The sequence below is a fragment of the Drosophila persimilis genome, unplaced genomic scaffold, assembly GCF_003286085.1.
Source record: "Drosophila persimilis strain 14011-0111.01,24,50 unplaced genomic scaffold, DperRS2 tig00000000-arrow-pilon, whole genome shotgun sequence".
Taxonomy (NCBI): domain Eukaryota; kingdom Metazoa; phylum Arthropoda; class Insecta; order Diptera; family Drosophilidae; genus Drosophila; species Drosophila persimilis.
The window spans coordinates 6,707,397-6,733,834 of NW_020825288.1; the positions used below are offsets into that span (position 1 = coordinate 6,707,397).

The following is a 26,438-nucleotide window of genomic DNA, read 5'->3' on the forward strand; positions in this document are numbered from 1 at the left end:
GTACGTTTTCATTGTTTTGAAATGACAAAACATAGTTATTGATTATATAAAATGTTGGTTTGTGTGTGTGTTTGTTAATTGTTCTGTAATTAATAAACAAATATTAAATGTGAACGTTAACGCTAATTTATTGTTACTGGAATATTTACATTGAAATGGTGGGTCGGGGGCTCTGAACAGATTATATGTGGATAAGGAGTCAGCGGGGGAAATACCTATTTAGTTTGTTATTCTCGTTAACTGCGGATATAGGAGGGTATGGTATGCTTAAGGAGTTTATAAAATACGATCTGTGCATACAATGTCTTGCAACATTTGGATCACTAGCAATTAACTCATTGAAAAAAAAAAATAGAATTAAATGTTAAAACCTTTTTAAATGTATGTATAAATATAGTTATATGTATATAAATATGTTTTCTTTTTTTGTTACTTAAAAGAAACTGAGCCTCGAATTCGAATCGAGTGTTAATTGTTGGATACTCGTTGGAAAACCTTAACGTAACGTAACGCTTCGTTTGTTGTGGAGTATAATTGCTTTTCCTTTTCGTTTTTTTGTTTACTTATAGATCCTACATATATCTATGTATAAATATGCGTGTATGCAAGCATAGTATGTATAATTAATTCAATTTGTTTGGTATAATTGTTTTTTTCTTTTTTTGTCTTACACTCGCTATTAATTGTGTTTTTTGTTTCGTTTTTTTTCCTTTTTTCACCGCACGTTCCTGCCTACGATTTGTTCCATGTCTTCTCATATATATATATATACTATACGATATATATATATATGGATGTTCAAGCATATATATTCCCTTTTTGTGTTGTTGTAATTTACGTCGCATTAAAAATTTGGTTGCATTTTGCTTCACTTAATTTCGGCTACAAAAACAAATACAGGGAACAAAAACCAAGACAAAAAATACCAAAAAAATAGATGATCAAATGAATGATTGACGGGCTTAAAAGAAAACTTCATTCCAGGCTTATTCTCAAATAAAATACAGAAACAAAAATGTCACTTACTCATACTCGCTCCATTCCAACAACTAAATACTAAGGACTTACATAAATATAGTGTATAGATCAAAATTGATATGGTTACATCCGTTAAACTGTGGTTAACAAAAGCTGTAAGAAACGTTTATTGTTTTGTCATTCGCAGGTGATATGTTTGGTTTTTTGTGTGTGTGGTAAAAACACAAATTAATAAATTATTAAACTATAAAATATTGATCGTTACAGAGAAGAGTACAACTTAAAAAATAATTGAACTGCTCGGGAGGGACATACATAGCGCGGATAGCTCTTGAGTTGAGTGCTGGTTAAACTATTTTACAACAGGGTAAACAGGTGATAAAAGCAACAAATATTCGAGTACACACACAAACAATATTCGATACAGAAAGAACACAAAAATACAACAAAATATACAAATAATTTTTGAAAGCTTAATCGGCGCGGAACAATGATTATGTTTATGTGTGTGGGGTGTCGTCTCCAAAGGCTGAAGCCATGTCCTATACCTAGACTTCTTTCGATTACGTATACATACATACAATTTCTAATTTGGATTCGGTTCACGATTAGTGGAGAGAGCGAGAGATTACATGATGGGAGTACGGGTTACAATTTGTTATGCGTGTGAGTATTTTTAGTGTCTCAATTTCAGGCTTGCCTTCGTCACGTTTCTACCACTAAAACATTGGTTACACTGGGGGCATGCATACAAGTGTTCTATGTATATGGAGGTTAATGCGATTAGCTTTCTCAGTTTTCTAGCTTTATATGTCATGATGTCATGTGTTTTATACCTTTATAACTTTCGAAACTAAATACTAAATCAACTAATTGGGGTTGGAGGGGTGTTGGATGGCTACGGATTTTTGTTTGATTTGAAATGGTTTCCATGATATACACAATCATAATTATAACAAATCTTGTTCTTCAGCTGCAAATTGCTTTTGTTTTTGAGTTCTTGACTTTCTGATTTGAATCGAAATCTATGTGTGTCTGTGTGTGTGTGTGTGTGTGTGTGTGTTGGTTGGTTGCTATATACTTAGAATCTAAAGAACGACGTCAGGCAGGTCGTGCGGCCTTGCCTAGGCGCGCATTTGGTTTTCATGTACGATCTTCCTCTCCTTGTAGTAGATCTCCTCCGATTCCTTGTCACAGAGCAGCAGGACCACGGCGCCAAACAGGAAGATGGCAGCACCCCAGCCCACGCCATAGGCCCAGCCAAACTCCCAAACTCGACGATTGGCTGTGAACGAAATAGAAATTGAAGCAAGTTCAACAAAAGAGGAGGTTTTTGCAGGGCCATACCCATGGTCAGCTCGCCGGCAAAGCACACAGGATACACGATCAAGGCGGACAGTACGGCCAGCACTGAAAAGTATGTAAAAATCGTCAGCTAAGGATTGCCTTGAGCCATTATTGAGCAGTACTTACAGGAAACAAGCATCACCAATACCGCTATGCGATAGAACTTATATTTTAGATTATGATTCTGTGTTTTTAGGCCCATGCCGGTCAGCACTGTGGCAATGACATCTGTTATCAATGTGATAATGCAGAGCGCAGCCGTGGCCTTAATGTAGCCTGTTCAACAAGGAAAATAGGGTTTATATATGCCCAAATCTCCAGACATTATCTATAACTTCTTACCTACGTCCCTGGTCCAGTAGCAACCTGGTGGATCCTGTATGTTAAACGGCAGCGGCGCCACCGAATCATCCTCAATGCAGTGTACAAAGAGGCCCTGCCGCCAGTCAGCGGCCATCAGCCAGTCTGTTGAGGCCAGGGCCATACACATGAGGGCCACCACAATGACGCCACAGATAAATGCAATCACCTGTGGAATACGAACAGTGTAAGGGTGAGAGTTGTAAGGGTGCCGGTGCTCCATACACATACCTTGAGTGGCCTCGTGATTGTGATGGTCTCAATCGTTGTTGTCGGCGCCATTTTCTCCGCTGGTGGACGTAGTACACTGTTCAAAAGTAAACCAGGGATTAGATGGAACGCATTCCGTGGCCCGTCCACGAGAGAACAACCAACTCACCTTAATATCTATGGATATGTATGCAGGCAATAGGCAGGCTGCCTGCAGCTACTAATTGGAATGCGTTTCAATGCGTTTGCTTGGTTAGTTTTTTTTGTTAGGCATGGGTTTTGTCTGGCAGTAACTCTGGCTAGCTATAACAATCTAACGTTTTAGAGTGTGTATCTATAATGTATGTTAATGCTTCAATTGGCTTTTTATTGCTTTTCGTTTGCGCGTTTTGCGGTTTTGGACTGCGACTATCAGTTTTCTGGCGACATCAGCCGTTTCAACATCTGTAGGACAACAAGGATTATTGTTAGTTTTGGGGGGGAGAGAGAGCGAGATATTACAGCATTCATTTGGGTACAGCGAAGCGGTTTCAGCAGCAGCCACATGCAACAAAACAATTTGACAACAACAGCGACAACAATTATAATTTTAAAAAAGTATCTACAGCGGACATTTGACTAAAGCTGTGCAGGTAAGAACAATACTTCTAGGGTCACGGAAGTTCCAAACACCGGAAGACGGAAGCACTGGTGGTGTTTTTTGGGGGCGAGCAGCAGCCGTACAACTGCACATCTCAATGGTTTCATCATTAATTATGCGATGGCGTGAATGAATCCATATGCATGCAGCCAGCTGGATGTCTAAGGAGCGGATGGTTAACTCTTTAATGTATTCGCGGAACTCAGCCCAAGCCATTCCCCCCCGCTAATTTGTAACATCTGCAAATACATTATATGTACATATCTGCGGACTCTTTTTGCTTGTCAGCGGAGAGCAAAATCTTGAAAATTTTGCGGGCCAGACAGAGATTATTTTGGGTTTATTTATAGCGCCTCAGTGGCGGGCTCTTATGAGCACAAAAACCACATTAATTTGCAGATGGATGAGTATGTGTGTGTGTGAGGGAGGGGGGGCGGGCATGGCAACAGGATCAGAATATTTAATGGCTATATAGGACGTAACAGAGCAGGCAGAATTGGGGCACACAACAACAATAACACGGGCAGCGTGATGATGGCGGGTTGGTTTGTGGGAGTGAAACGGAAGCAAAACAAAATGCAGAGCAAAATACAGAGATTGTATAATTCTGTGGGGTGGGGAATACCTCTCCTTGTAATAGTCCAATGTTACCGATTCGGAATCAAATTCTGAGTAATCGGGCAGGGATTCGGCATCAAAGGAGCTCATGCCACTCATCGTGTAATTGGGCAGTACGTTCATTTTGTTGTGGAAGCTACCAAGGCTGTTGTTTTGTGGCTGCTGCTGCTGTTGTTGTTGTTGTTGTTGCTGCTGCTTTTGTTGTGCCGTGAACTTTTCATCAAGTGGCGACATATTGGCTTTTGTTTATCCTAACAATATTGCACATATGTACACACGCATACGAACGCACCGAACAGACTGTGGTCTGTGGAAACTGCGCTACTTTTTCTCTATTCTCTTTTCGCTTTTTCTTTGGCTTTCCCGTCGCGTCGGGTCGGTCGACTGCTTTTCATACGCACGGAAATACACTTACAGTTTGCTAGAAACGCTCGTGGCACTCTGGTTCTCTTTCACATGGTTTTCAGAGCATTTTTCGACTATTTTAAACGCTTAAAACAAAATAAAAACGAGAAAAATAATAATGTTTTCTTCTCATCACAACAACTGAAAATTAGCGATGAGCGATACCTGTGTACCTGTTACTTGTCACGATTATTTTAGCATCATTGAATGCTGTGACCAAATGACGGCAGCAGATTTATTTTTGAATTATTCCTTAAGATGGAAGAATATGCAAGCATAGATAAAATTAATTATAGATTAGTTGTCTAGTTTCATTCTTTATATTATTTTAAAATCAATCCCAAAAATAATTTGCGGTCTGTCACAGTGATTTATAGCCGTGACAAATGCCATCACAGTTCAAAATCACAGATTGCCTTATAAATGCGGTGTATATCGATATATCGAAAGCGGACCATGTCGTGCAAATGGCGAAATCTCAAGTATAGTATGACCGTACTCAAAATATTATTAGGCCGCACCGAAGAACGTAACAAATTGGCGTCGCGTGGCTTTGTGAACAAAAACAATAGCAGACACTAAGGTCCAGGTGAAATTTCGCCAGCTAATTTCTGACAGAAAAGTGCCGCGGAAGGCCTCCAGACACCATGGCCACAGACACAGTGTCCAACGGCGAGAACTATCACCTGCCCAGCGACGACGATGTGATATGCCCCACATGTAATGTCAAAATCAAGCGCTGCCAGGTGGCTGACCACTGCCAGGTGGAAATGGAGCGCCTGCACACAGTGGTTCCACCCATAAGTACACCACCAACATCGACTCATACGACAACCACAACAACATCAACATCACAGTCTGGATCTGGCGGAAGGCAGCCGTGGAGTGTGTTCCAGCGTGTGCAGAAAAATCGCCAGACCCGACAGCGACAACGCACGCGAAAGCGTCCCTCCTCTCCGCCAGCGCCGGTGGCTGCCCCACCTGAACCATCCACCTCCGCCTGTCCCGTGTGCAACAAGAACTTCCCGCAGGGCCGCATCCAGGAGCACGCGAATGAGTGTCTGCGAAACAGTCGCAGAAACGGCCAGGCCAACGGTGAACGCCACTCCAGCGACGATACCGACGACAGCGAGGAGTACGAAGAGTACGAGTGGGCTGGCCAGAAACGCATTCGCGTGTCCACGCTCGTGCAGGGCGGCTATTCGGCCCTGAACATGGGCCAGACCATAAAGTACAATGGCAGCCAGCAGGCCAATGAAGACGAGGACGAGGATCTCAATGTGGATGAGGACGATACGCAGATCTACGGGCCCACACAGTACGGGGAAGCAGATGTGATTCCCACGGTGGACGGAGAATCCGGTGGCGATGTCTCGGAGGCAGATGTCACGAACTACGTCCGCAGACTGATTTCGTCCAACGAAGCACCCAAGTCGAATCATTCCAGCGATGCTACTGCCACTGTGGAGCTTGCCGTTGAGCAGCAGCCAGGGACTGAATCAGCAGCGGCATCCTCCAGGGAGGCGCCATCCACTTCTCGCTCCACACGGTCGGCCTCTCAGAACCAGCAACTGGTCATCGAGGCGCTAAGGGCCAAGCTGCGCCTCTACGAGAACCAGTCGCAGAGCAAGTTCAAGTGCCTGATCTGCCTCGACGACTACAAGAATCCCGCCATCTCTGTCTCCTGCTGGCATGTGCACTGCGAGCAGTGCTGGTTGCAGACGCTCGGTGCCCGCAAGCTATGCCCGCAGTGCAATTCGATCACGACACCGAAAGACCTGCGTCGGATTTACCTGTAGACAGCAAAAGACGTGCGCCGCATATGCCTACAGCACCGACTGGTTACCCCGGAGGCTGCGTCTTAGCTTATGCCGCGCCCTGGCTTTCTTTCTGCAGCAGCTCTAGTTTATAATCCTATACGTATATTATTTATAATAACTATCATACGTGACATAACAATAAGCAGCATTAAAATGTAACTATTACAATAAACCATTGAAAACCCAATGGTTTCCAGGAATTTCAAGGACTCGAGAGGAGGTCTTTCGTGGCATTACGAGAGTTTTCGAGCAGCACACCAGGAACTGATCAGCAATCTTGCGTCTTGGCCTTGAGTAGATTGCAAGAAATGAAACGTAGGTTGAAGCAGAACCTGGCCGCCAAGTGACTGATTGAAAATCCCCAAGGATTAGGCTTTGATTTCATTGGGAAATAGCCATCAATGGGTATTCAATCCATGGATTTTACTGAAAACGGTTTTCTCTGGAATGCTTAAGGAGTTAAGAGCTGACCCTAGCTGATGCGCCGATGCTCCGATGCTCTTCAATCAAACATATATTTTTAATTCAGAGTTCGTTGGTGTTCAACATTATTTTAATATATTTGTTTGTAAGCCTCCGGCACGGATATAGCCATCAAGTGGGGGCTTTTTAGTTGCGTGAAGATTGAGGGGGGCTCTGGAGTTGCGTGGTGATCGAATGGGGGCTCTGAAGTTGCGTGGAGATCGACTGGTGGCTTGTGGTGCGGGTCATGTTGCTGAATTCTGCAGGGGGATAGAACAATCCTTCTCGTCTTACCTTTGTGTTCTTTAGTTCCTTACTTCCCCTGCTATAGTTACTTATATAGTTACTTACATACTTATATATAGATACCTTAGTAGGGGATTTTTCTTCTATGGATTGCAGTGTGGGGTGAGATCTATCAAATCTGTGGGTCACAGTTGAATTCTTGCTATCTTCTTTGCCTCTTACCTTATTTTTTCATTTTCACATATAATACTATGGTTTTTCCCAATATTGGGTGGTCCGAAACCATGGACTTCACCGCAACATTGTCAATTTGTGATAGGATAGTGGCCTTTAACGCATTGCTTCTGCAGTAAATCAGTGGCGAGTGACTTGTGTTATATTTCCGCATGTATTTATATTCAAAGTCGTAGAGCGAGATCGGCTCATCTAACGATTGCAAAAGGCTTGTTGATCGATCGAAAAAATATGGGTCTTCAAGCAGAATTTTGTTCAGCTCATATATCATTTTGACCATTATCACTTTGAGGATAATTCCGTTTTGGGGAGGAGTTTATTCCGTTTTTAAAGATTATTTTGTTGTGCGTATTTTTAGAATCGAGCATAGATTGTGAAATCCGGAAAGTATGGTTTTGTAATAGTTCACTTTGATAAAAAAAATTTTTAACAATTTTTGAGAAATGATAATCAAAGTTTTAACCTTTTGGAACTTTTTTAAAGTTCTTTTGACCTTTTAGGATGAGATTTCAAATGTACTCCTAGAAAGTATCCAGGGAACTGTTCACAACGAGACCTGAACTCAGAGATGTCCTTAAAATAAAGCTACCCATCGTTTTTCTGTACATACCGTTTAGAGGTCCACTCATGCAGATATCAGTGTATGCACCATACCGTTACACGCTAGAAGAAGGCATTATCCTTGTTCTCACAGATCGCTAGAAAGAGAGAACAACAGAGCAATTAAGTCGCTAATTTACAAGTGGAGAGAGGGCTATAACAGACCGATAGTGGCGTATTGTTAGTGCTGATTTTTCTATTTTTTTCTCCGAGATCAGGGTGCGAGGCCTTCCTAGAAGTATCCATGACTCCTACTTGAACAACTTACAGAATTGTACAAAAAAAAAAGACAGCGACATCTGTTGTGTAACGGGACGAGGAGGAAGAAAAGGAGTTTCCGGTAGAAATAGAACTGGCCGCACGTGATCTGGGAGAAAGCTAAGACAAATTTGTGATCGTGGAGACGAAGATCCCTCCAATATATCAGCGGCAGGCATCAACATCAGCAGAAGCGGCACGGTACTGGCCAGGCCGGAAAACTGGTGCGAAGCACCCCTGACTTCCCCGAGAGCTAGCTGGAAACGATAGGCCGGAAAGAGGTCTATAAAAGGTCTATATATAAATATGTAACTATTTGTTTTTGGCCGTTTCCTCAGCCAATAAAAATATGTGCCGTATTTCTCAAAAACCACCGCGTGAAACGGTCTATTACTCGATAGCAACGATATCGATACAGCACCATATCGGCTAAACAGCTGACTTGGAAAAAAAAATTCATTTCAAGAGGTTTTCTGTTTTTGTCGAATTTCCACGACTTTCTTAGTCATGTCCAGCTCCGGTAGGCATTTCTTTGAGTACTCCAAACACTTGATAAAGCTCTAACTGCATTACAGGCGCCAATCCCTTCTCCCATTTCGAGGAATCCTTCACACAAGACGGCAACGTCTACAAGTATTTTGATCTGCCAAAAATTGACAACAAATATGGTAAGCATGGATCCTTTTAAGATCTCCTTGGATGGCAACAGCATTTCTTAATTTATTCGACAGATTCATTACCCTTCTCTATACGCATTCTGCTGGAGTCTGCGGTGCGGAACTGTGACAACTTCCAGGTGCTGGAAAGGGACGTGAAGAGTATTTTGGACTGGACGCCTGCCGTGAGGCAGGGGACCAACGATGTCGAGGTTTCCTTCAAGCCAGCGCGTGTCATACTCCAGGTAGAGAGGTTTCAAATGAGCGCATCAGTCAAATCTCATTACGTTTGATCTGTTCAGGACTTCACCGGAGTGCCGGCAGTGGTGGACTTTGCAGCAATGAGGGATACTGTCCTCGATTTGGGCGGCAATCCCGAGAAGATCAATCCCATCTGCCCCGCCGACCTGGTGGTCGATCATTCCGTTCAGGTTGACTTTGCTCGCGTCTCGGATGCCCTAGCGAAAAACCAATCGCTGGAGTTCGAGCGCAACAAGGAACGATTTACATTCCTCAAGTGGGGCGCCCGGGCGTTCAACAACATGCTGATTGTGCCCCCGGGCTCCGGCATTGTGCATCAGGTGAACTTGGAGTACTTGGCCCGCGTTGTCTTTGAGAACGATGCCACGGATGGCTCGAAGATCCTCTATCCCGACAGCGTCGTTGGCACCGACTCCCACACGACCATGATCAATGGTCTGGGCGTGCTCGGTTGGGGTGTGGGCGGCATTGAGGCGGAGGCCGTGATGTTGGGACAGTCGATCTCCATGCTACTGCCCGAAGTCATTGGCTACAAGCTGGTCGGAAAGCTCGGTCCCCTGGCCACCTCAACCGATTTGGTGCTGACCATTACCAAGCATCTGCGTCAGCTGGGCGTCGTTGGCAAGTTCGTGGAGTTCTATGGTCCCGGTGTGGCTGAGCTGAGCATCGCCGATCGTGCGACCATCAGCAACATGTGCCCCGAGTATGGAGCCACCGTTGGCTACTTCCCCATCGACGAGAACACGCTCAGCTACATGCGGCAGACGAGTCAGTATTGAAAGCAATCGTATAGAAGGAATATACACATATTAATCTGATATCCACTGCAGATCGATCTGAGAAGAAAATCGATATCATTCGGGAGTATCTGAAGGCCACGCGACAGTTGCGAGATTACTCTCTGGAAGATCAGGATCCCACGTACACAGAGGTAGGTGTCCTTTCTGTTTTGTGCGTTTTTTGTTTCTGACTAACCCTTAAATGTGTCGCTATCGTTTGCAGACTGTTACCTTGGATCTTTCCACAGTGGTCACATCGGTTTCGGGCCCCAAACGGCCGCACGATCGCGTCTCCGTTTCGAGCATGTTTGAGGATTTCAAAGCGTGCCTCACCAGTCCCGTGGGCTTTAAGGGATTCGCTATATCGCCAGATGCTTTGGCCGCCAGCGGAGAGTTCCAATGGGATGATGGGAAAACCTACAAGATACGTCATGGGTCCGTGGTCATTGCAGCGATTACTTCCTGTACGAACACATCGAATCCATCCGTGATGCTGGGCGCCGGTCTGCTGGCTAAGAATGCCGTGGAGAAGGGGCTCAGCATTTTGCCGTACATCAAGACATCGCTGTCGCCGGGATCTGGTGTGGTTACCTATTACCTGAAGGAGTCGGGCGTCATTCCATACCTGGAGCAGCTGGGCTTCGACATTGTCGGCTATGGCTGCATGACCTGCATTGGCAACTCGGGACCGCTGGAGGAGAATGTGGTAAACACCATCGAGAAGAACGGTCTCGTTTGCTGCGGTGTTCTGTCCGGCAATAGGAATTTCGAGGGTCGCATACATCCCAACACGCGGGCCAACTATCTGGCCAGTCCCCTGCTGGTGATTGCCTATGCCATAGCTGGACGCGTGGACATTGACTTTGAGACGCAGCCACTGGGCGTGGATAGCAGCGGGAAGAGTGTGTTCCTGCGTGATATTTGGCCGACACGCAGCCAGATTCATGAGGTGGAGCGCAAACACGTCATTCCGGCCATGTTCCAGGAGGTCTACAGTGAGTGTGAGAGATTCAATAAATTATATTCTTTAAACTTCGGTTTTTTCCAAGGCAAAATCGAACTTGGCTCTGAGGATTGGCAAACCCTTGAGGTCTCCGATAGCAACCTGTATCCCTGGAGCGGAGCGTCCACTTATATCAAACGACCTCCCTTCTTTGAGGGCATGACCAGGCAACTGCCGAAGCTGGGTAGCATTGAGAGAGCGCGCTGCCTGCTCTTCCTGGGCGACTCTGTGACCACTGATCACATTTCGCCAGCGGGCTCCATTGCCAGAAATTCTCCGGCTGCGCGCTATTTGGCCGAACGCAATCTTACACCTCGGGACTTCAACTCGTATGGTTCGCGACGCGGCAACGATGCGGTGATGGCCCGTGGAACCTTCGCCAACATACGCCTGGTGAACAAACTGGCCTCAAAGACCGGGCCGCGAACAGTGCACATACCCAGCCAGCAGGAGATGGATATTTTCGATGCCGCCGATCGATATCGGGAGGAGGGAACGCCCTTGGTGTTGGTTGTCGGCAAGGATTACGGCAGTGGCAGCTCCCGCGACTGGGCCGCCAAAGGTCCGTTTCTCCTGGGCATAAAGGCTGTCATTGCGGAGTCGTACGAGCGTATACATCGATCGAATTTGGTCGGCATGGGTATCATTCCCCTGCAGTTCCTGCCGGGCCAAGGCGCAGAGTCCTTGAACCTGACCGGTCGGGAGCTGTATAACATTGCCCTCCCCGAGAGCGGAGAATTGAAGCCGGGCCAGAGAGTTCAAGTCGAGGCCGATGGTATTGTTTTCGAGACGACGCTGCGCTTCGACACCGAGGTGGACATTACGTACTACAAGAATGGCGGTATTCTAAACTACATGATACGAAAGATGCTGGACTAGATCATATTTGTATCTTTTTTTTTTATATTCCAAGTGCATTTCTAACAAAAATATTTTTGTACTATGTGACGTAATAAAATTTAAAATTTTATATGGGCGCGACTGGGACTGCCAATCGGTTTTACTTTGCGTTAGTGAACAGGTATGCAGCAGTGAGAAACGAACTAACGCGTCGGCAGCCAACCGATGTTTTCATAACAAGAAATCGATACACCATCGAAAATTTAAAAATCTTCCGAAATTTCGTTTTTTATATATTGTACCAAAATTCCGAAGGGGATTCCCCAGTCGAGCATGGCAAGAAAAGGATATCAGTATACAGTTTCCTGTTTCTCAGTTTTTTACAGAGAGCTAACCATAAAAGTACTACGTATATCGAGATCGGGATCGAGATACGCAGATATACAGAAAAGAAATCAAATGAATATGAAAAGATAGTATCCTAATATTAAGTTAGCGAAATAGAGTATACAAAAGTTCATACAACCGTTTGACAAGCAACAAGTGTTCAAATAACATCAACATGTACGAAATGACGTGACATTCAATACTCACTACGTTACTTTTCATACCAACTGACGTTTTATGCTTTGACTTCATTTGTTTAAACCTTATTTTAGACACAATCCAAATAAGGGAGTCTTTGAAATCAACCAATTTTGTAGAAAATTGATTCATCATTTGGATAAAATTATGTCTTCAGCACTGAATATCCTAGCCAGCTAGTAATACTAAACCGAATATCAAAATCGAAGAATATGATTTCCGGTCATGGAAAGAGAACGATTAGCCCATTGTCGACCAGTTGGTATTAAAATACACTCCACGAAAGTTATGAATTTTGAAAATTTTAGCGCAGTTTAGGTGAACGATATCGTAGTCGTTCTTCAAGCAAAGATGAAGGATAGGGTGGTCCTAAAAGAGAAATGATTATTATAATTATTCGTATTGTTTTGCGCGGTTTAACTCAAGTAGTTATCCTGTTTAAATAAAGGGGCTTGAGTGGGCTAAGTTCGTTTCTTCATCGGTATATTTCGGTATTTTTCTGAGGGTTAGACGGTATATTTTTATTGATAAGTCCTCTGTCACAGACTTTTTCCAGGGATTTCTAATTCGCAGAAACAATAAAAATAAATAAAAAACCGCGCGGTCGTAAACAGTGTGCCATCTTGTAGATGGAATCCCGTTGGGAATACGTTGAACGCGCCACGACCTATGGAAATATCGCGCTGTCCACACAGCACAACGTCGCGCCTCCACCTTCGCCCGTGCCGTCGCCACCTCCGACTCGACTCGACTCTGCCCAGTGCTTGTGCTTGGGGGACTCTAGCAGCAGAGAGCACACAGGTCCAGTTTTGAACACATAGATATATATTGCAAGTTGCATACGTCGCGTCGTGTGGATTATGTCATTTATTTATAAAAACACAAAGGTACAAAACCGTTGAATGTTGCACCAAAAAGCAGAGAAAACCTGTAAAAATGTAGACTGTGTGTCCGTCTCTCTGCGTGTGTGTGTGCGTGTGTGTGAGTGAGTGTGTGCCGCAGATAATGGATGTTTTAGTTGTGGCCGTTTAAATATATACATAGATATAGAGAGATATATGTACATAGAATAGTCCGTACGCAAAGTATATGCGTCTCAGCACGTCGCCGATTCTGCGAGCCCAAGACCGAGCCTGACCCCAAGTGTCCCCTCCCCGGAGTCCCCAGGGGCCATTGCGCGCGAGCAATGCCGCTGCCCCTCCTCCAAACTAGCAACAGCTCAAAGAATCCAACAATTTTGGAGTAACTAAAAAATATCAACAAATGGCCACATTCAATGGGAACGCCACCAGCAATGCCGCGGATGTCCTGAGTTCCTCGGTGGCCGCTGCCACAGCAACAGCCACATTTCTAGTGCCCACCACAACGACCCAATCAGCAGGAGCCCACATAGGAGTGCCGCCATCGTTGCATCTTGATCAGTTTGGGGGCTATATGAGCACGGGGGCTGTCACGCCGCTCCATCACCACCAGCAGACCAACTCCTCCTACACCTTTGTGCAGATCAAACGCGAGCCTTGCCAGGTATCCGAGATTAGTTCCAACAATTGCCATCAGCAGCAGCATCAGCATCAGCAGAACCACCAGCCGCTAAACCACCACCAGCACCACCACCACCACCAGCAGCAGCAGCAACAGCACCACCACCAGCAGCAGCAGCAGCAGCATCATCATCTTCAATCATCATCTGCATCGCTCACAGCCGCTGGCCTGGGCACAGTGTCCTCTTCTGTAACCGCATCAGCCACTTCCAAGACCATGTCTTCGTCCACACTAACGACTCTCGTTAAGATCGAGGCACCATCCCCCAAAGTGTCCGATCTAGAAAAGTCAAATGGCAATGGCAGCACAAGTAGGTTTCCCCTCATCTTCCCCTCCTCCCCCTTGGTCTCCTCTCAACGCCATTTATTTCGTTATTTTTATGCTTAGGCAATTCCGTGCCCATTGGTATTGCCGTGGCCCGGAAACGGCCGCAGGAAGCCCTGGTGTCGGCACTGACCAACCCGGCAGCGTTGCCTCTGCAGCAACCACTCAGCAAGGACATGAACTGCTTCGGCATACGCGTCGCTGACTTGAGTAAGTGTTGGACGGGGCCTCATCGGCAGCATCTAATTTAATTTAAGAGCTCCAGATTTGTCTGTGTGTGTATGTGTGTGTGTGAGAACCTCTAATGAGCGCTGGCCAGCCGACCCGTCCCCAAGGGCATCGTTATGATGCTTATAAAGCGAGCGACCAGGACACGGCCGTCGTTCAATTATAACGCTAATAAGATTTCAACAAACATTGAAAAATTCCTTCAGTCCGTCCGTCCCTCGCTCCAGTTCTTGAGTTGAGGGTGTCTCCGTGTCGCCGTAAACACCCCGTCAGAGTTGAGAGGGCAGAAATCATATGATGTGAGATGATGGCCGCCTGCTGTGTGGCTGTCGTTGTTGTGACAGCGGCTGACTCGCTGCGACCCACCCCTCACGAATTCTTTAATATTAAAACGTAGATATTGTATATGAAATATATAAGGAAACCGGTGGTAAATCATACGAACTTCTAAAGCGGAAATAAAACGAAAGTGAAACACACATTTTGCGAAACCAAAGAGAGGTCATCATGGACTTGCGAATGCTCTACGAAGGCATTTGCTATTGAGAAACGACAATCAAAACAGATTTGCCTTCTAATATCATTCTATTACAGTCGAAATTCCATATAGCGAATCTCAAGGAGAATTCGTTATAACGAAAATTCGTAATATAGAGTTCAGTTTTCCGGAATATAGCATTACAAGGTTCTGGAAATAAATTCGTTGTACGGAATAGAGACTGTACCATCTTTTCTAACTTTATAAATTCAGTTTTACAAATTTAGATTCTCTTTAGATTCCAATATCATTCATATATCTAAAAAAAAAAACAAAAGACTAACGTAATTTCAGGCGCTTAAGCATTTCTTGGGACCGAGTCGTGTCTTGAGCCTCGTTCCAGCATTCCACTTGTACTTGGGGGTGTCTCTAAAGACTGTGTATTTTGTTATTAGCTTCTGGGCTCCGACTCAGCTGCCCTAGGCATAGAGCAAACCGACGAACCATAGAGGCGAAACGGAGGCAACATAGGCGGAGGAAAATCGCCGCCATATAACCAGCTTTTAGGTGCGTCATGCAACATCTTGGCCATTGCATAGTCATTGGTTTAAAGAACCTTCAGCTAAGCTATAGACCAGCGGCGGCCAGGGTCCCAGCAGTCCAATAGCAGTACAAATAAGCCATTTTGTTGCATCATGCACATGCAATGTATGTAGTTTCTGTAATGTTCTTCCTCTAGCAGCATTCGCTTGAGCATCTCGGTGTAGAGGATCAACAGATCACCCATACAGGGGATCCATAAGTGGATGTACGCTCTCTTTGAACTATCCGACTCCCGAGAAACAGTCTATATAAAGTATAGAAGAATATATGTACAAAGTTTAGGGCACCAATAGATTCGGTGATGGCTTGTACGCTTCAAAAAAACCCGGTCTCGTGTGTGTGAGCGTGGGCGGAGAAGGGCATCGAAGCGCGAATCTAAAGACGGATTACTCATAGGCAGTGCTCTCGGGTGGGTGTTTTCCGACAACTTAGCGACGGCGGCTGCGGCCCCGAGAACAAGAAGAAGAAGGTGGTTGTCGAGGGGAAATGCCACAAGGGATGCTCAAGCTGTGTAGAGTGAACATTGACTGGTTGCTGGCAGGAGCAGGAGCATGGATCCAGGAACACGACACGATGAAAGTGGTTTGGGTAACATGACCATATGGCAATGGTCCCTGGCCGTGGTGCCCTTCCGTACGGATTCTATTTATATCCACTTTTGGTGGGTAGTTTCCAAGACACAGGCTTACGGGCTGACAGGCTGCCCAAAAGATGGAGTCACTTGTCAAATAATGTAGCAGTAATTGCGTTTTTCAAATGGGATCCGAAGGGGAATACAGACACACCCGTGTATCTGTGTGGCTGTCATTATTTAGATGGTTTTTAATAGCTCTCTTGTAATGTAATGCAATTAGAGAGCGGCAGGATGTACGCTTTAATCGAATTGCTTGTGGAATTATTCAGCCACAGGCCATAAAGGGGGTGGGCTCTGGGGGCGGCTGTACTGCATAGTTCAAGGACATTGCAATATTTTCCGTATACATACGAAACAGGACAGGCTGTTCTTGAAGTCCTGCCGGAGTGGAAAAGATAATTGAATTTTTGGACACGAATTATGTATAATCGAATTTGTGTGTGCTTGTGTGTGTGTTGCAGGTGCCACCAGTTGCGGCAATCTGTACTTCACGGGCAACGGCGACCTGATGACCACCGGCACGGCCACAGCGGAGGATCTGAACCGTACCCCATCGACATTCTGGCAATACCCGAGTGAGTAAAGCACCCCTTAACCCCACCCAGAGCACACAAATGCCACATATCCTGCCGATATCCCCCGTATCGTGATTCTCTATCTATCTCCTCCTCTATTTGGGTTCTTTTTCTCTATTCCTTTTTCGTTGCGTTTTTTGTAGATGCATTACCCATTGAATCAGTGATTTCCATGTCCCCCGCCACGGTGGGCCTGCAATATACGCGGGAGGCCAACCGCGGACAGGTGGTGCTGCTGCCGGCCGCACCAGCAGCGCTCGGTAAGTCCTTGTGCCCCATACAGCATACGACATACGACATTCTGCACTCCACATTGCATGCACGGAATTTCCTAGAATTTCTAGAATTTGATTTCGAAAACTGTATCGCCAAAAAGCCAAAACAAAACAAAACTAATTCATGCTTTTATAACTACGCTTCTCTCCTCCTCTCCTCCTCCCCTCCGACGTGTCCTGTATCCGAAATTCAAATCCAAATCCAAATCCAAAAAATGTCTCCATGCACACAGCAGGCATATCAAATTTTCCCCTCTTAACGCCCACAGATCCGTTCCAGCAGGCCGCGGCGGCTGCGGCTGCCACAGCCTTTGTCTGGCCCTCCTACATACCCCAGGCGACAGCTCCAGGCGGCTCTGCGGCCGCTGCCGCAGCGGCTGCTGCTGCTGCCGCCCTCCAGCCGCCGCCCAACTTGTTCTTCAACTCGATGGGCATGGGTGGCCACTCGACGCTGGGCCCCACGCCGTCGTACGCCTCCACGCTGCAGCTGTACCTGGCCGCGGCGGCCAATGCGTCGGGCAGCTCGACCCTGTGCCAGCACAGCAGCAATCAGCAGACGAGCAGCACCACCACCACCAACTCCACGATCAACCTGAGCCTGGCAGCGGCTGTGGCGGCCAGCGCGGGGGTCACGAGCAGCACCAGCAGCCTCAGTTCGAGCAGTTCGCGATTTCTCAGCCTGGCGGCTGCGGCTCAGTCGACGCCCATTGGATCGCTGCTGTGGCCGCCGCAGGGCATGAAAGTGGAGGACTATTCGACGCACCCTCCACTGCCGCTGGCCCTGCCGCCGCTGGTGCCGCTGGAGACGACGACGACGCGCGACAAGGAGCAGGCTCTGAATCTGATGCGTCTGCCCACGCCCCCCACCTCGGCCACCATGGATGGGGCCACGGCTGCTGCGATGGGAACGGGCCATCCGATGCATCATCAAATGTTTCAGTCGATGCCCGGCCACTCCGCCGCAGCCACGCCGGCGCTGCTGAATCTGTCCATGCATGGCGCCGCCAGTGAAATGTCTGCTGCCGGCACACCCATGCCTGGTGGTGCATGCGATGAGGCGGCGGCGGCGGCTGCGCTCAACTTTAAGCTGCACGCGCCCCTGACGCCGCAGACGCCGCCCCGTCTGCCGGAGGTGGCAATGCCACTGTCGCAGGGATCCCTTCTGCCGCAGATGCAGGATGTCAACATCCAAACGGACACGCCCGTGTGCAGCGAGGACGAGAGCTTGAGCTACCCCTGTCCACCCCTGACCAGGACGGGAGTCAATGAGCCAATGACAGAGGAAGCCCTGACGATTTCCCTGGTCCAGCCACTGGAACTGACCAAACCCAGTGAAGTGCCAACCGAGTGCCATACCCAGACCCAAACCCATGCCCATACCCAATCCCAGACCCAGACACAGACCCAGAACCAGACCAATCCAGTGTCCAGTGACATTCAACCCAGTGCCAGTCATGATTCGGCGGAACAGATCCCTCCACCGCCGGCCATGGAAACACCACAGACAGCGCCCGAAGATCTGACGGGGCTGGAGCTGCTCTCGAACATCAGTACCAATAGCACACCGTTTGTGCGTGTGAAACAGGAGCCGATGGAGCACATCGAGCACACTGCACACTCGGTGGCGCCTCCGCCTCCGCCTTCAATGCCGCTGCAGCCCGTGGTGCCGCCGCAGCCAATGATGGAATTGGAGACGACTCCGCAGGAGCCGTTGGGCGGCCTGAAGCTGCTGTGCGCCTTGGCCGAGCAGCGTATCCAGGAAGAGGTGGTGCAGGGCAGCAGCCTCTTTGCCACGCCCTATTCGCGTACGCCCAGTCCCACGCCGACGCCGCCAGCATCAGCGCCGGGCACGCCCACGCCCACGCAGAAGCACATGCACACGCACACGACTGGCGGTGGGCCAGAGGGAAATTCCTGCTTTGGTTTTGTGCCACCACCAGCAGCAGGAGGAGGAGGAGGAGGAGGATCGGTGTTCTCCTCATCATCTTCCTTTCAAATGCCATTAAGCTCGCCAGCATTTCCATCCATGCAAGGCATTGAGCTGCCCACCACGTCGCTGCAGTCCGTCGATCCGAGCCCCCCGAAGCGCAAGAAGCACAAACATTCCAAGTCCTCGTCCACCGAGAGCCGCAAGTCGGCGCGTTGCAGCAAGAAGAGCAAAAAGAAGCATCGGCGGAGCAACAGCCGCCAGCAGCAGTTTGAGCAGCCGTCGCCGATGGATCTCGAAGACGCTGACATCCACCTGCACGACGAGGAGCTGCAGTCGGAGCTAAAGAACGCCCTGCAGACTATGCATCCCTCTTATGCGCAGCGCTTTGGCCACGAGGTGTTCAACATAATGGACAGCAGCATGCGGATGCGTTTGGCCAACGTATCGCGTCAGTATCGCAAGACGAAGAAGAAGCTGGACGAGATATCCAAGCTGAAGAAGAAGCGAAAGGCTCACAAGTTGCAGCAGCAGCAACAGCAGCCAGTCCAGCCAATCCAATCGCCGCTGCAACAGCCACAGCTGACGCTCAGCTCAACGCTGTCCAGTGTCCTGGGGTAAGTGCGGAGGGTTCCAAGTCCAAGCAAGGCATTAATTAAACCCTATCCCCCTTTCAACCCTTTAGAACTTCATCACCGCTGCGCGATTACAAATTCCCGAAATTCTCAAGCAGCAACCTGCAAGCGTCGAGCTTCCTGCGCTTCCCGGAGAAGACGACACACTCGTTTCCGCCACCGCCGCCGCCCCAGCAGCCACAGACAGAGCCCAGTCCCTTGCCGAACAGTGGCTCAACAATTACCTCATCGTTTGTACGCCTCGAGCCCTCGGCGCTAGACGCGGCCGTTGCACCGATTGCCCCCATAGCTACCTCCATATCCTCCTCCACATCCTCCTCGCCGTCGGCTGCGGCGCACAAGCAATCGTCGTCCGCATCTCTGGTGCGCAGGAAGCGGAAGCTAAAGGCGAGCGACTCTGGTGGCGGCGACAGCGGAAACGGCAACGGCCCAACGGCCCCCACAGAGACCAAGCGAAGGGCCAGCGCCACGGATCGCGAGCTGCAGCTGACCAGCGAGCATCTGTACCGCGACGAGACGCGCGTTCTCACCGACATGGGCGGGCTCTTCTATGCGGGCGTGATGAAGCCGCTGCGACCGCCAGATGTCTATGCCATCACGCTGGACGGAGAGCGCGGCAACAAGTCGCATGTGATGTCGCGCGAGGATATACTCAAGGATACGGTGAGTGCGAGTGTTCATCTCTGTTCAGACAATCAATCAATCAATCTTTGTGGCAGATCCTGGAGCTGGCGCCCAAGAGCGTGGAGTGTGTGCCGGTGGGCACGCGTCTGTGTGCCTATTGGAGTCAGCAGTACCGATGCCTTTATCCGGGCCGTGCCATTGAGTCGGAGACAGCTGTGGAGGGAGTCCCGACGGCGGCAGCAGGGGCAGGGGCAGGGGCAGGTGCAGCCAGCACGCCGACCCATACGCCGGACTTTGTCAGCGTGGAGTTCGATGACGGGGACAGCGGCAGGATCCGCTTGCAGAATATACGGCTGCTACTCAGCGACTATCCCATAGCAGGTGTGTATGCAGGGGGTACTACCAGGGGGCATTGCGGGCCATCCATTCTGCCATCTTTCCTGTCATTTGGTTTCTCGTCCACGCGTGCTGTGTGTTATAGTGGTTGTCTTTGTTCGTGCCTTTATTTACTTCTTTGTTATTTTCGTTGATCCTCCCGCCTTTTGCCCCACATCCAACCCACATGGAACCAGAGTACAACGATAATCCCCTCTACTCAGTAGGCAAGCAGAAGCGCGGCGCTCTGCGCAGTGGGGAGATTGGTGGACTTCGCTGCACTTCGCAGGAGCCTGCCCACATTTCCGGCTGCGAGGACTCGCACAGCCATCACAGTGCGGTCATGAATAGTGATAACACCACCTCACTGGCTGCCACCATGGAGCTGTTCACGCAGCGCAGCGAGAAGAAGCGTCTGAAGAAGAGCCTCAAGAAGATTTCGAGGGCACAGAATGGCGCCGGCGGCGCCAGTTCCCGGGCAGTGGCTGCCGCCTCGAACGAAGGCATAGCCGATCTAGCCGCATCTGGCGATGCTGGAGGCGGCGTCGATGAGGCCGCCGGTCGTAAGCACCATAAGCACAAGAAACGCAAGAAGCACAAGAAACATCACCGCAAGAATGGCAGCGAGGAGCCGGAACAACAGCAGGACTTTTCAACGACAGCGGAGGATGTTCCTGAGCCGACGGCGGCGGCGGCTGTCCCTGCGTCAAATACAAACCGTGTCAAGATGGAGGTTAAAGTGAAGACGGAACATTTGGATATGGAAGAGGAGAGTGCCTCCAATCTGATGTCTGAGATATCCGATGAGGTAACTTTCTTAACACAGTATCCAATATCTGCTTCACTTACTCCCCTCCTTTTTTCGCCTGCAGGCCAAGGGCGAGGATCTGGTCGAGCATAACAACTCCAAGGGTAGCAGCAAGATAGCCGCCTTTCTGCCGGAGCGGCAGCTGTGGGGTTGGAATGGCGTTGCCTACCGCAAGGGGGGCGTCAAGGGCCGAGCCAGAAAGCAATTTTACAAAACAATCAAAAGGGGCAAAGAGACCATCACGGTAGGTCCCTGAATTCGGTTCAGTTTCAGTTCAAAGATTGATTCGAATTTTGCGCGGTTCATTTAGGTCGGGGACAGTGCAGTATTTCTATCGACGGGCAGACCGGATCGTCCCTATATCGGACGCATTGAGTCCATGTGGGAGACCAGCACAGGCAATAAGGTGGTGCGAGTGGCGTGGTTCTATCATCCGGAGGAAACGACTGGCTGCCCAAAGTTGAAGTATCCGGTAAGAGTCTTCTTATTTTCAATGAAAGGTAATCAATTCTAATCCACTATTCCTTCCATTTTATAGGGTGCTCTGTTCGAATCGTCGCACGATGATGAGAACGATGTGCAGACCATTTCGCACCGGTGCGAAGTGCTGCAGTTTGGGCACTACTTTGAGAAATTCGGTGCCGATTCGAAGCAATATCAATCCATATACGATAACAATGATACATATTATTTAGCGGGGCACTATAACCCAAGGTTACAAGTGCTAAAACTACAAGACGATATTCCAACTCTCGAAGAGCTGCAGGATACAAATACTACTACTACAACTACAACTACAACTATTGAGGATTAAGCAGAGTGGACGATGAATCATGGCTAGGCATGGCATGATTAGGCATAGTGCATACAAAACTATATATATACAATATATATACACACATTATACATTATATTTTACTATACGCGCGGAACAGCAGAAAAGAGAAAGCATATATATACCTATATGTATACAAATATTATGTACTTCTATATATATTTTAAATGTATTATGTAGTTCAACAAAAAAAAAACAACAAAAACTCGGAAAAAAACAAACAAAAAAAGGACATTTAGCAGCGAAAGTAAACGAGAGAGTTAGAGAGAGAGAGAACAAGGTACTAAGCAACAACCACTAAAATTTATGTGTAGTTACGAGAAGCGCAAGCAATTTTAAGTATAATTTTTTGTATAAAGATGCTGTAAAACGCGCCAGAGAACGACGACGACGACGACGACGACAAAAGAAGATTCACTGAATGTTCATAAATGTTTACAACAACAAAAAGAAAACGATATGTGTGCTCCTGACTTCCTTACATACAACACCCAACACCCAACCCACACAAAACACAACACCCAACATAATACAATTTACAGCTCCAAAAACGGATACGAATACGGGATACGGAATACGGAAATACACTTGTTAACGAATGCGTGTGTATACCGACATGTTTCAGATGAAATTTAAAACGTGTTTTAATGATTTTAAGCAGGCAACATGCAGCAGCAGCAACTACTACTATAAATGTAACAATTCAATGTGATAGCAAAAGAAAACCAGATGATGTTGATGTGTACAGAGGAGGAGAGAGTATAGGCATAGGTTGATTAATTTAGAGAACAGCCAGGCAGAGAGGGTGTACGTGTACCACTCGTATGTATGTGCGGAATATTTACAGCTCGTTTATTCAAAAAGAATCAGCAACAGCAACAGCAACCATCAAATCAAACACCTATCTATAATTATATCAATAAACTTGCCGGATATACTGAACTAGCTACTGTCTGTCTCTGTCTCTGTGGGCCAACTAAATCCTTTCGCTGGGGGTTTTCCCCAGGAATTTGGCAGGTAAAATGGAACCAATGACGACTGCCGTATACCCAACGGGGATCTCTCTATATAGAATGGACTATATAAATGAATGTACCCGTTTTGCCGGAAGCGTAGGAATGACAAATGCGTGTCTGTCGATTCAAAGAGCCATGAATCGAAGCCCCGGCCTGCCCCAGGTGCCCTCCACCCACTGTCAAATGCGTGCGTTGCCTGGCTGCGGGGGTCACGAGTCACGAGTGTGTCCTGGCATCGATCAAACAATAGGAAAATTTGCATTTTGGCCAGTGCCTGGGCCCCAGGCTATTGGAAATAGGATAGACGGTGGAACGACGGATGCGTGCCTGCGAGACACAATAATTAAAAAGCGATTTGTTTAGGGCCAGGCGCAGGCAATCGGTTGTCTTGTGTCAGGGGGTTGCCGCCGCCGGCCAGGCCCCCCACCGAAAAAATGAGCACCACTCCGAAATGGTACTGCCGCAACAAATCCCAGCCGATGCACACGTTCGCGGAAATCGGCAAATTGGGCCTGGAGCTACGCCGGATTAGCAAACGGATCGTGATCGATGTCAATTCAGCGATATTCAGCGAGCATGTAAGTGGATCTCTGAGCTGCGATCACACGAGACTCAAGGCTTTGTTAGGATACCATTTTGGAGGAGTGCGAGCGCGTGGTGGAGCAGTACTGGAACCTGAAGGATGAGACCAAGAACGCCGACTTTCAGTCGCTCTCCAAGAAGATCAAGCGCAGTCCCTACAACCAGCTGCTGATGAAGAAGTTCCATCTGGTGATGGAGCTGAACGACAGGCGCTTCTGTCAGCTGACCTTTGTGCTCAAGCGAACGGTGGGTCCAGCTTTCTGTCTCCTGATCTGAGTGATGATTCCGTTGATCCGTTTCAGTTGAGTTTACTGCTCCGCAAGTCCATGCAGTCGGAGATGTGGCTCAACTGGGCGCTTCACATCACCCAGCTGTACAACAAGTGTCGCAAAGTGGAGAAGCCCCTGTTGCAGCCAGAAGTGGAGCTGGTCGAGGACGATTCGGACGATGGAGAGCCCAAGCTGAGCGGCAAACGGAAGGAGGAGATGCATGCAAATGTGTGCAGCAACATGTTTCCGGGGCTACTACTCACGCTCAAGCCAATCGATTTTGGCTACGTTCTGCAGGTGGGCTTCGCTCTAGACCTATGACCTTTTAGATTGTGTTTTTGGTTTTCCTTGCAGCTTGTTGCCCAGACTCGTGTGGAGCAGAATGCTCTGGATCTGGTGTTCGGTCTGTTTAACATGGGCGAGCAGGATGCCTGGCGAGAGCAGCAGAACCACGAGTCCACTTCCTCCAGCCTGGAGATCTTGCGCACTCTCAACATCTCCTTTGCCGCTGGCGACTATCCGCCGTACTGTGACTCTGCCCAGGACTGCAAGGCCATGCAGATTGCCGATGGCAATCTACAGCTTCAGGATGCCGACCAAGATCACCAGAGTCTGCGCTGCAAGCATACCGAGAGCTTTCTGCAGAAGGAGCGTGTGTTCATAGCCCAGCTGATAGCCAAGGCAACGGAGATAAGTCCGACCATCTTCGGTGGGTAATCACAATAATTCAGAGTATACATCTATATGCCTATAATCCCCAACAGACAATGGCAAGGGCGGCACTGTGGACATGAACGTGTACATTGTGAAGGGATTGCGCTTGCTCTGGTCCTATGTGGGCATCATATTGGACCACATACTCCTCTGGTGGATAGACACGCCGGTATCCTGCTACAGTCTCACCCACATAGACTCCATTCGGAGCTGGCTCTATCATCAGAATGTGCATGGTAAGGCACACCGAAACAAAAAGTCATCTATTTTGAGCTGCATTTCCTTCCATCAGATATACCGGAACCAGTATTCTCTACGCTGCGCGGCATTGGCGAGATCCTGACTGGCTTTGTTTGCAATAACATTTGGGATCAGCTCTTCCGCCTGACTCTCATATCATCGAACGACTCGAAGCGCCTGGTGGATGCGGTTGTGGAACAGTACCGCGATTACCCCAAGAATGTGAGTGTCTGCCATACCCTATACTTTTTTCCCCCTTTGTAACTGTCTATACTGTATACAGGCTTCTGGAACCCCCACTGGCACTGTGTGGATCAGCATATTCGCGAATCTCGTGAATTTGAGCAATCAGTATTTCTCCAACTTGGAGGCCCACAACAACTCCAGCCTGCTGCCAGTGGCCGAGCAGATACCCATATTGCATAGGCTGGGTATTAACGAGAGGTACTCTAGAGGAGATCTGTCACTTATGTGTACGAACAATTTCAGATCACTCTGTCCACTCGATGCGTCTGTGGGTCACCGAACAGGCCAAGCTGCTGTGCTGCGAGTGGCAAATGGATCGCTTCTTCCAGATTTTGGAGCACGATGTGAAGCTCTGCCTGAATGTATTCATCACCTTTAAACTGCCGAAACTCACTGCCGATCTAAGCGATATCCTCATGCTGGTCTGTGTGGCACTGCGGACCAAGCTGATAGCCGAAGTCAATGCCAATATAGACAAGTTAAAGGTACGGCTAGATATCAATCTGTTTCTTTTCTATCATTCTGTTTGTGCTCCATAGAAAACCACCGATGAGTGTGTTCAGATATTGTCAGCGGTCTGTCGAGTCCTTAGTCTGGCCAATTTTACGCTCTGCTTTCCCTCAGCCAACTTTTGGCAGCGCGAGATCTACAACAACGAGGAGAAGAGCCTGTATGTGGGCTATGTGCTGGACGAGATCTACCTGCCCACCATACGTGCCACCAAGGACATTGTCATACTGAAGCTCATCCTGAAGCTGATCTGCGAGGCCTGGCTGGACTTTATCTTCCAGAAGCGCATTCGTTTCAGCATCAATGGAGCCGTGCGACTGCTCAACGACTTTGACGATGTCCGCGAATGGATCTTGGCCTGCACTTTGCTGGACGAACAGCAGCTGGAGAAGCTGAGCAATCACGAGGTGCTGCGCATGTGCAAGGGTGTGGGCAAGATACTCCTGCGAAAGCCAGAGGATGTCATCTCCATTAGCCAATCGCCCAAGTACGACAAGAAGGCGCGTAAGTTAAGTTAAGGTCTTCGGTTTACCTGTTGGCTGATACCCCATTTGCTCCTTTACAGAGGACGCTGCCGGCCAGGACACCCAGCTGCCATCGGAGATGTTCGTCTCCAATCAGAAGCACTGGCTCCAGCTGCGTGCCAGCGGCGGCAGTGGCTTCCCCTTCCTGAAACTGTGCTGCGGCGATCTCTAG

The 26,438-nt window shown here is 48.2% G+C and overlaps 5 protein-coding genes across 8 annotated transcripts; 4 read left to right on the forward strand and 1 right to left on the reverse strand.

Annotated features, from left to right (window-relative positions):
- Positions 1–2,102: 2,102 nt before the first annotated feature.
- LOC6587706 (transmembrane protein 47) lies at positions 2,103–4,657 on the reverse strand. The gene is made up of 6 exons (XM_026991072.1): positions 4,161–4,657; positions 2,917–2,992; positions 2,668–2,854; positions 2,452–2,601; positions 2,326–2,388; positions 2,103–2,263 (listed from the first exon to the last, which is right to left on the reverse strand). The coding sequence occupies exons 1-6, from the start codon at positions 4,385–4,387 to the stop codon at positions 2,103–2,105; spliced, it is 864 nt and encodes a 287-aa protein (XP_026846873.1). The 5' UTR covers positions 4,388–4,657.
- Positions 4,658–5,084: 427 nt separating this feature from the next.
- LOC6587697 (E3 ubiquitin-protein ligase Rnf220) lies at positions 5,085–6,550 on the forward strand. Its single transcript, XM_002012719.2, has one exon. It carries the CDS (start codon positions 5,206–5,208, stop codon positions 6,355–6,357), a length of 1,152 nt encoding a protein of 383 aa, XP_002012755.1. The 5' UTR covers positions 5,085–5,205; the 3' UTR covers positions 6,358–6,550.
- A 2,087-nt stretch (positions 6,551–8,637) lies between these two features.
- Positions 8,638–11,809, forward strand: LOC6587701 (cytoplasmic aconitate hydratase). The gene is made up of 7 exons (XM_002012720.2): positions 8,638–8,698; positions 8,754–8,846; positions 8,910–9,079; positions 9,137–9,863; positions 9,926–10,026; positions 10,098–10,869; positions 10,924–11,809. Exons 1-7 carry the CDS (start codon positions 8,686–8,688, stop codon positions 11,754–11,756), a joined length of 2,709 nt encoding a protein of 902 aa, XP_002012756.1. The 5' UTR covers positions 8,638–8,685; the 3' UTR covers positions 11,757–11,809.
- A 1,063-nt stretch (positions 11,810–12,872) lies between these two features.
- Positions 12,873–23,107, forward strand: LOC6587714 (protein winged eye). 4 transcript variants are annotated; one of them, XM_026984517.1, is made up of 12 exons: positions 12,873–13,924; positions 14,015–14,154; positions 14,232–14,378; positions 16,573–16,686; positions 16,830–16,946; positions 17,231–19,505; positions 19,574–20,186; positions 20,243–20,528; positions 20,720–21,330; positions 21,395–21,574; positions 21,641–21,802; positions 21,869–23,107. In XM_026984517.1, the coding sequence occupies exons 1-12, from the start codon at positions 13,566–13,568 to the stop codon at positions 22,142–22,144; spliced, it is 5,280 nt and encodes a 1,759-aa protein (XP_026840318.1). In that variant the 5' UTR covers positions 12,873–13,565; the 3' UTR covers positions 22,145–23,107. The 4 variants fall into 4 exon arrangements, with proteins under 4 accessions (XP_026840318.1, XP_026840317.1, XP_026840315.1 ...); XM_026984516.1 differs by lacking the exon at positions 12,873–13,924 and having other exon boundaries at positions 13,930–14,154; positions 17,195–19,505; XM_026984514.1 differs by lacking the exon at positions 12,873–13,924 and having other exon boundaries at positions 13,990–14,154; positions 17,198–19,505.
- A 508-nt stretch (positions 23,108–23,615) lies between these two features.
- On the forward strand, positions 23,616–26,438 carry LOC6587724. The gene is made up of 10 exons (XM_026984360.1): positions 23,616–23,759; positions 23,809–24,009; positions 24,066–24,329; positions 24,387–24,741; positions 24,797–24,982; positions 25,039–25,208; positions 25,270–25,417; positions 25,476–25,717; positions 25,772–26,246; positions 26,308–26,438. Exons 1-10 carry the CDS (start codon positions 23,616–23,618, stop codon positions 26,436–26,438), a joined length of 2,316 nt encoding a protein of 771 aa, XP_026840161.1.

Coding starts and splice junctions, on each gene's coding strand:
- LOC6587724 (XM_026984360.1), top strand. CDS start 23,616: ATGAGCACCACTCCGAAATGGTACTGCCGCAACAAATCCCAGCCGATG. Junction 24,742..24,796: donor GATAAGTCCGACCATCTTCG/GTGGGTAATCAC, acceptor AATCCCCAACAG/ACAATGGCAAGGGCGGCACT. Junction 26,247..26,307: donor CAAGTACGACAAGAAGGCGC/GTAAGTTAAGTT, acceptor GCTCCTTTACAG/AGGACGCTGCCGGCCAGGAC.
- LOC6587714 (XM_026984517.1), top strand. CDS start 13,566: ATGGCCACATTCAATGGGAACGCCACCAGCAATGCCGCGGATGTCCTG. Junction 13,925..14,014: donor CAGCACCACCACCACCACCA/GCAGCAGCAGCA, acceptor AGCCGCTGGCCT/GGGCACAGTGTCCTCTTCTG. Junction 21,575..21,640: donor GGGGCAAAGAGACCATCACG/GTAGGTCCCTGA, acceptor CGGTTCATTTAG/GTCGGGGACAGTGCAGTATT.
- LOC6587701 (XM_002012720.2), top strand. Junction 8,847..8,909: donor AAAAATTGACAACAAATATG/GTAAGCATGGAT, acceptor TTTATTCGACAG/ATTCATTACCCTTCTCTATA. Junction 10,870..10,923: donor CATGTTCCAGGAGGTCTACA/GTGAGTGTGAGA, acceptor GTTTTTTCCAAG/GCAAAATCGAACTTGGCTCT.
- LOC6587697 (XM_002012719.2), top strand. CDS start 5,206: ATGGCCACAGACACAGTGTCCAACGGCGAGAACTATCACCTGCCCAGC.
- LOC6587706 (XM_026991072.1), bottom strand. CDS start 4,387: ATGTCGCCACTTGATGAAAAGTTCACGGCACAACAAAAGCAGCAGCAA. Junction 2,855..2,916: donor CAATCACGAGGCCACTCAAG/GTATGTGTATGG, acceptor CGTATTCCACAG/GTGATTGCATTTATCTGTGG. Junction 2,264..2,325: donor TGCCGGCGAGCTGACCATGG/GTATGGCCCTGC, acceptor TTTCGTTCACAG/CCAATCGTCGAGTTTGGGAG.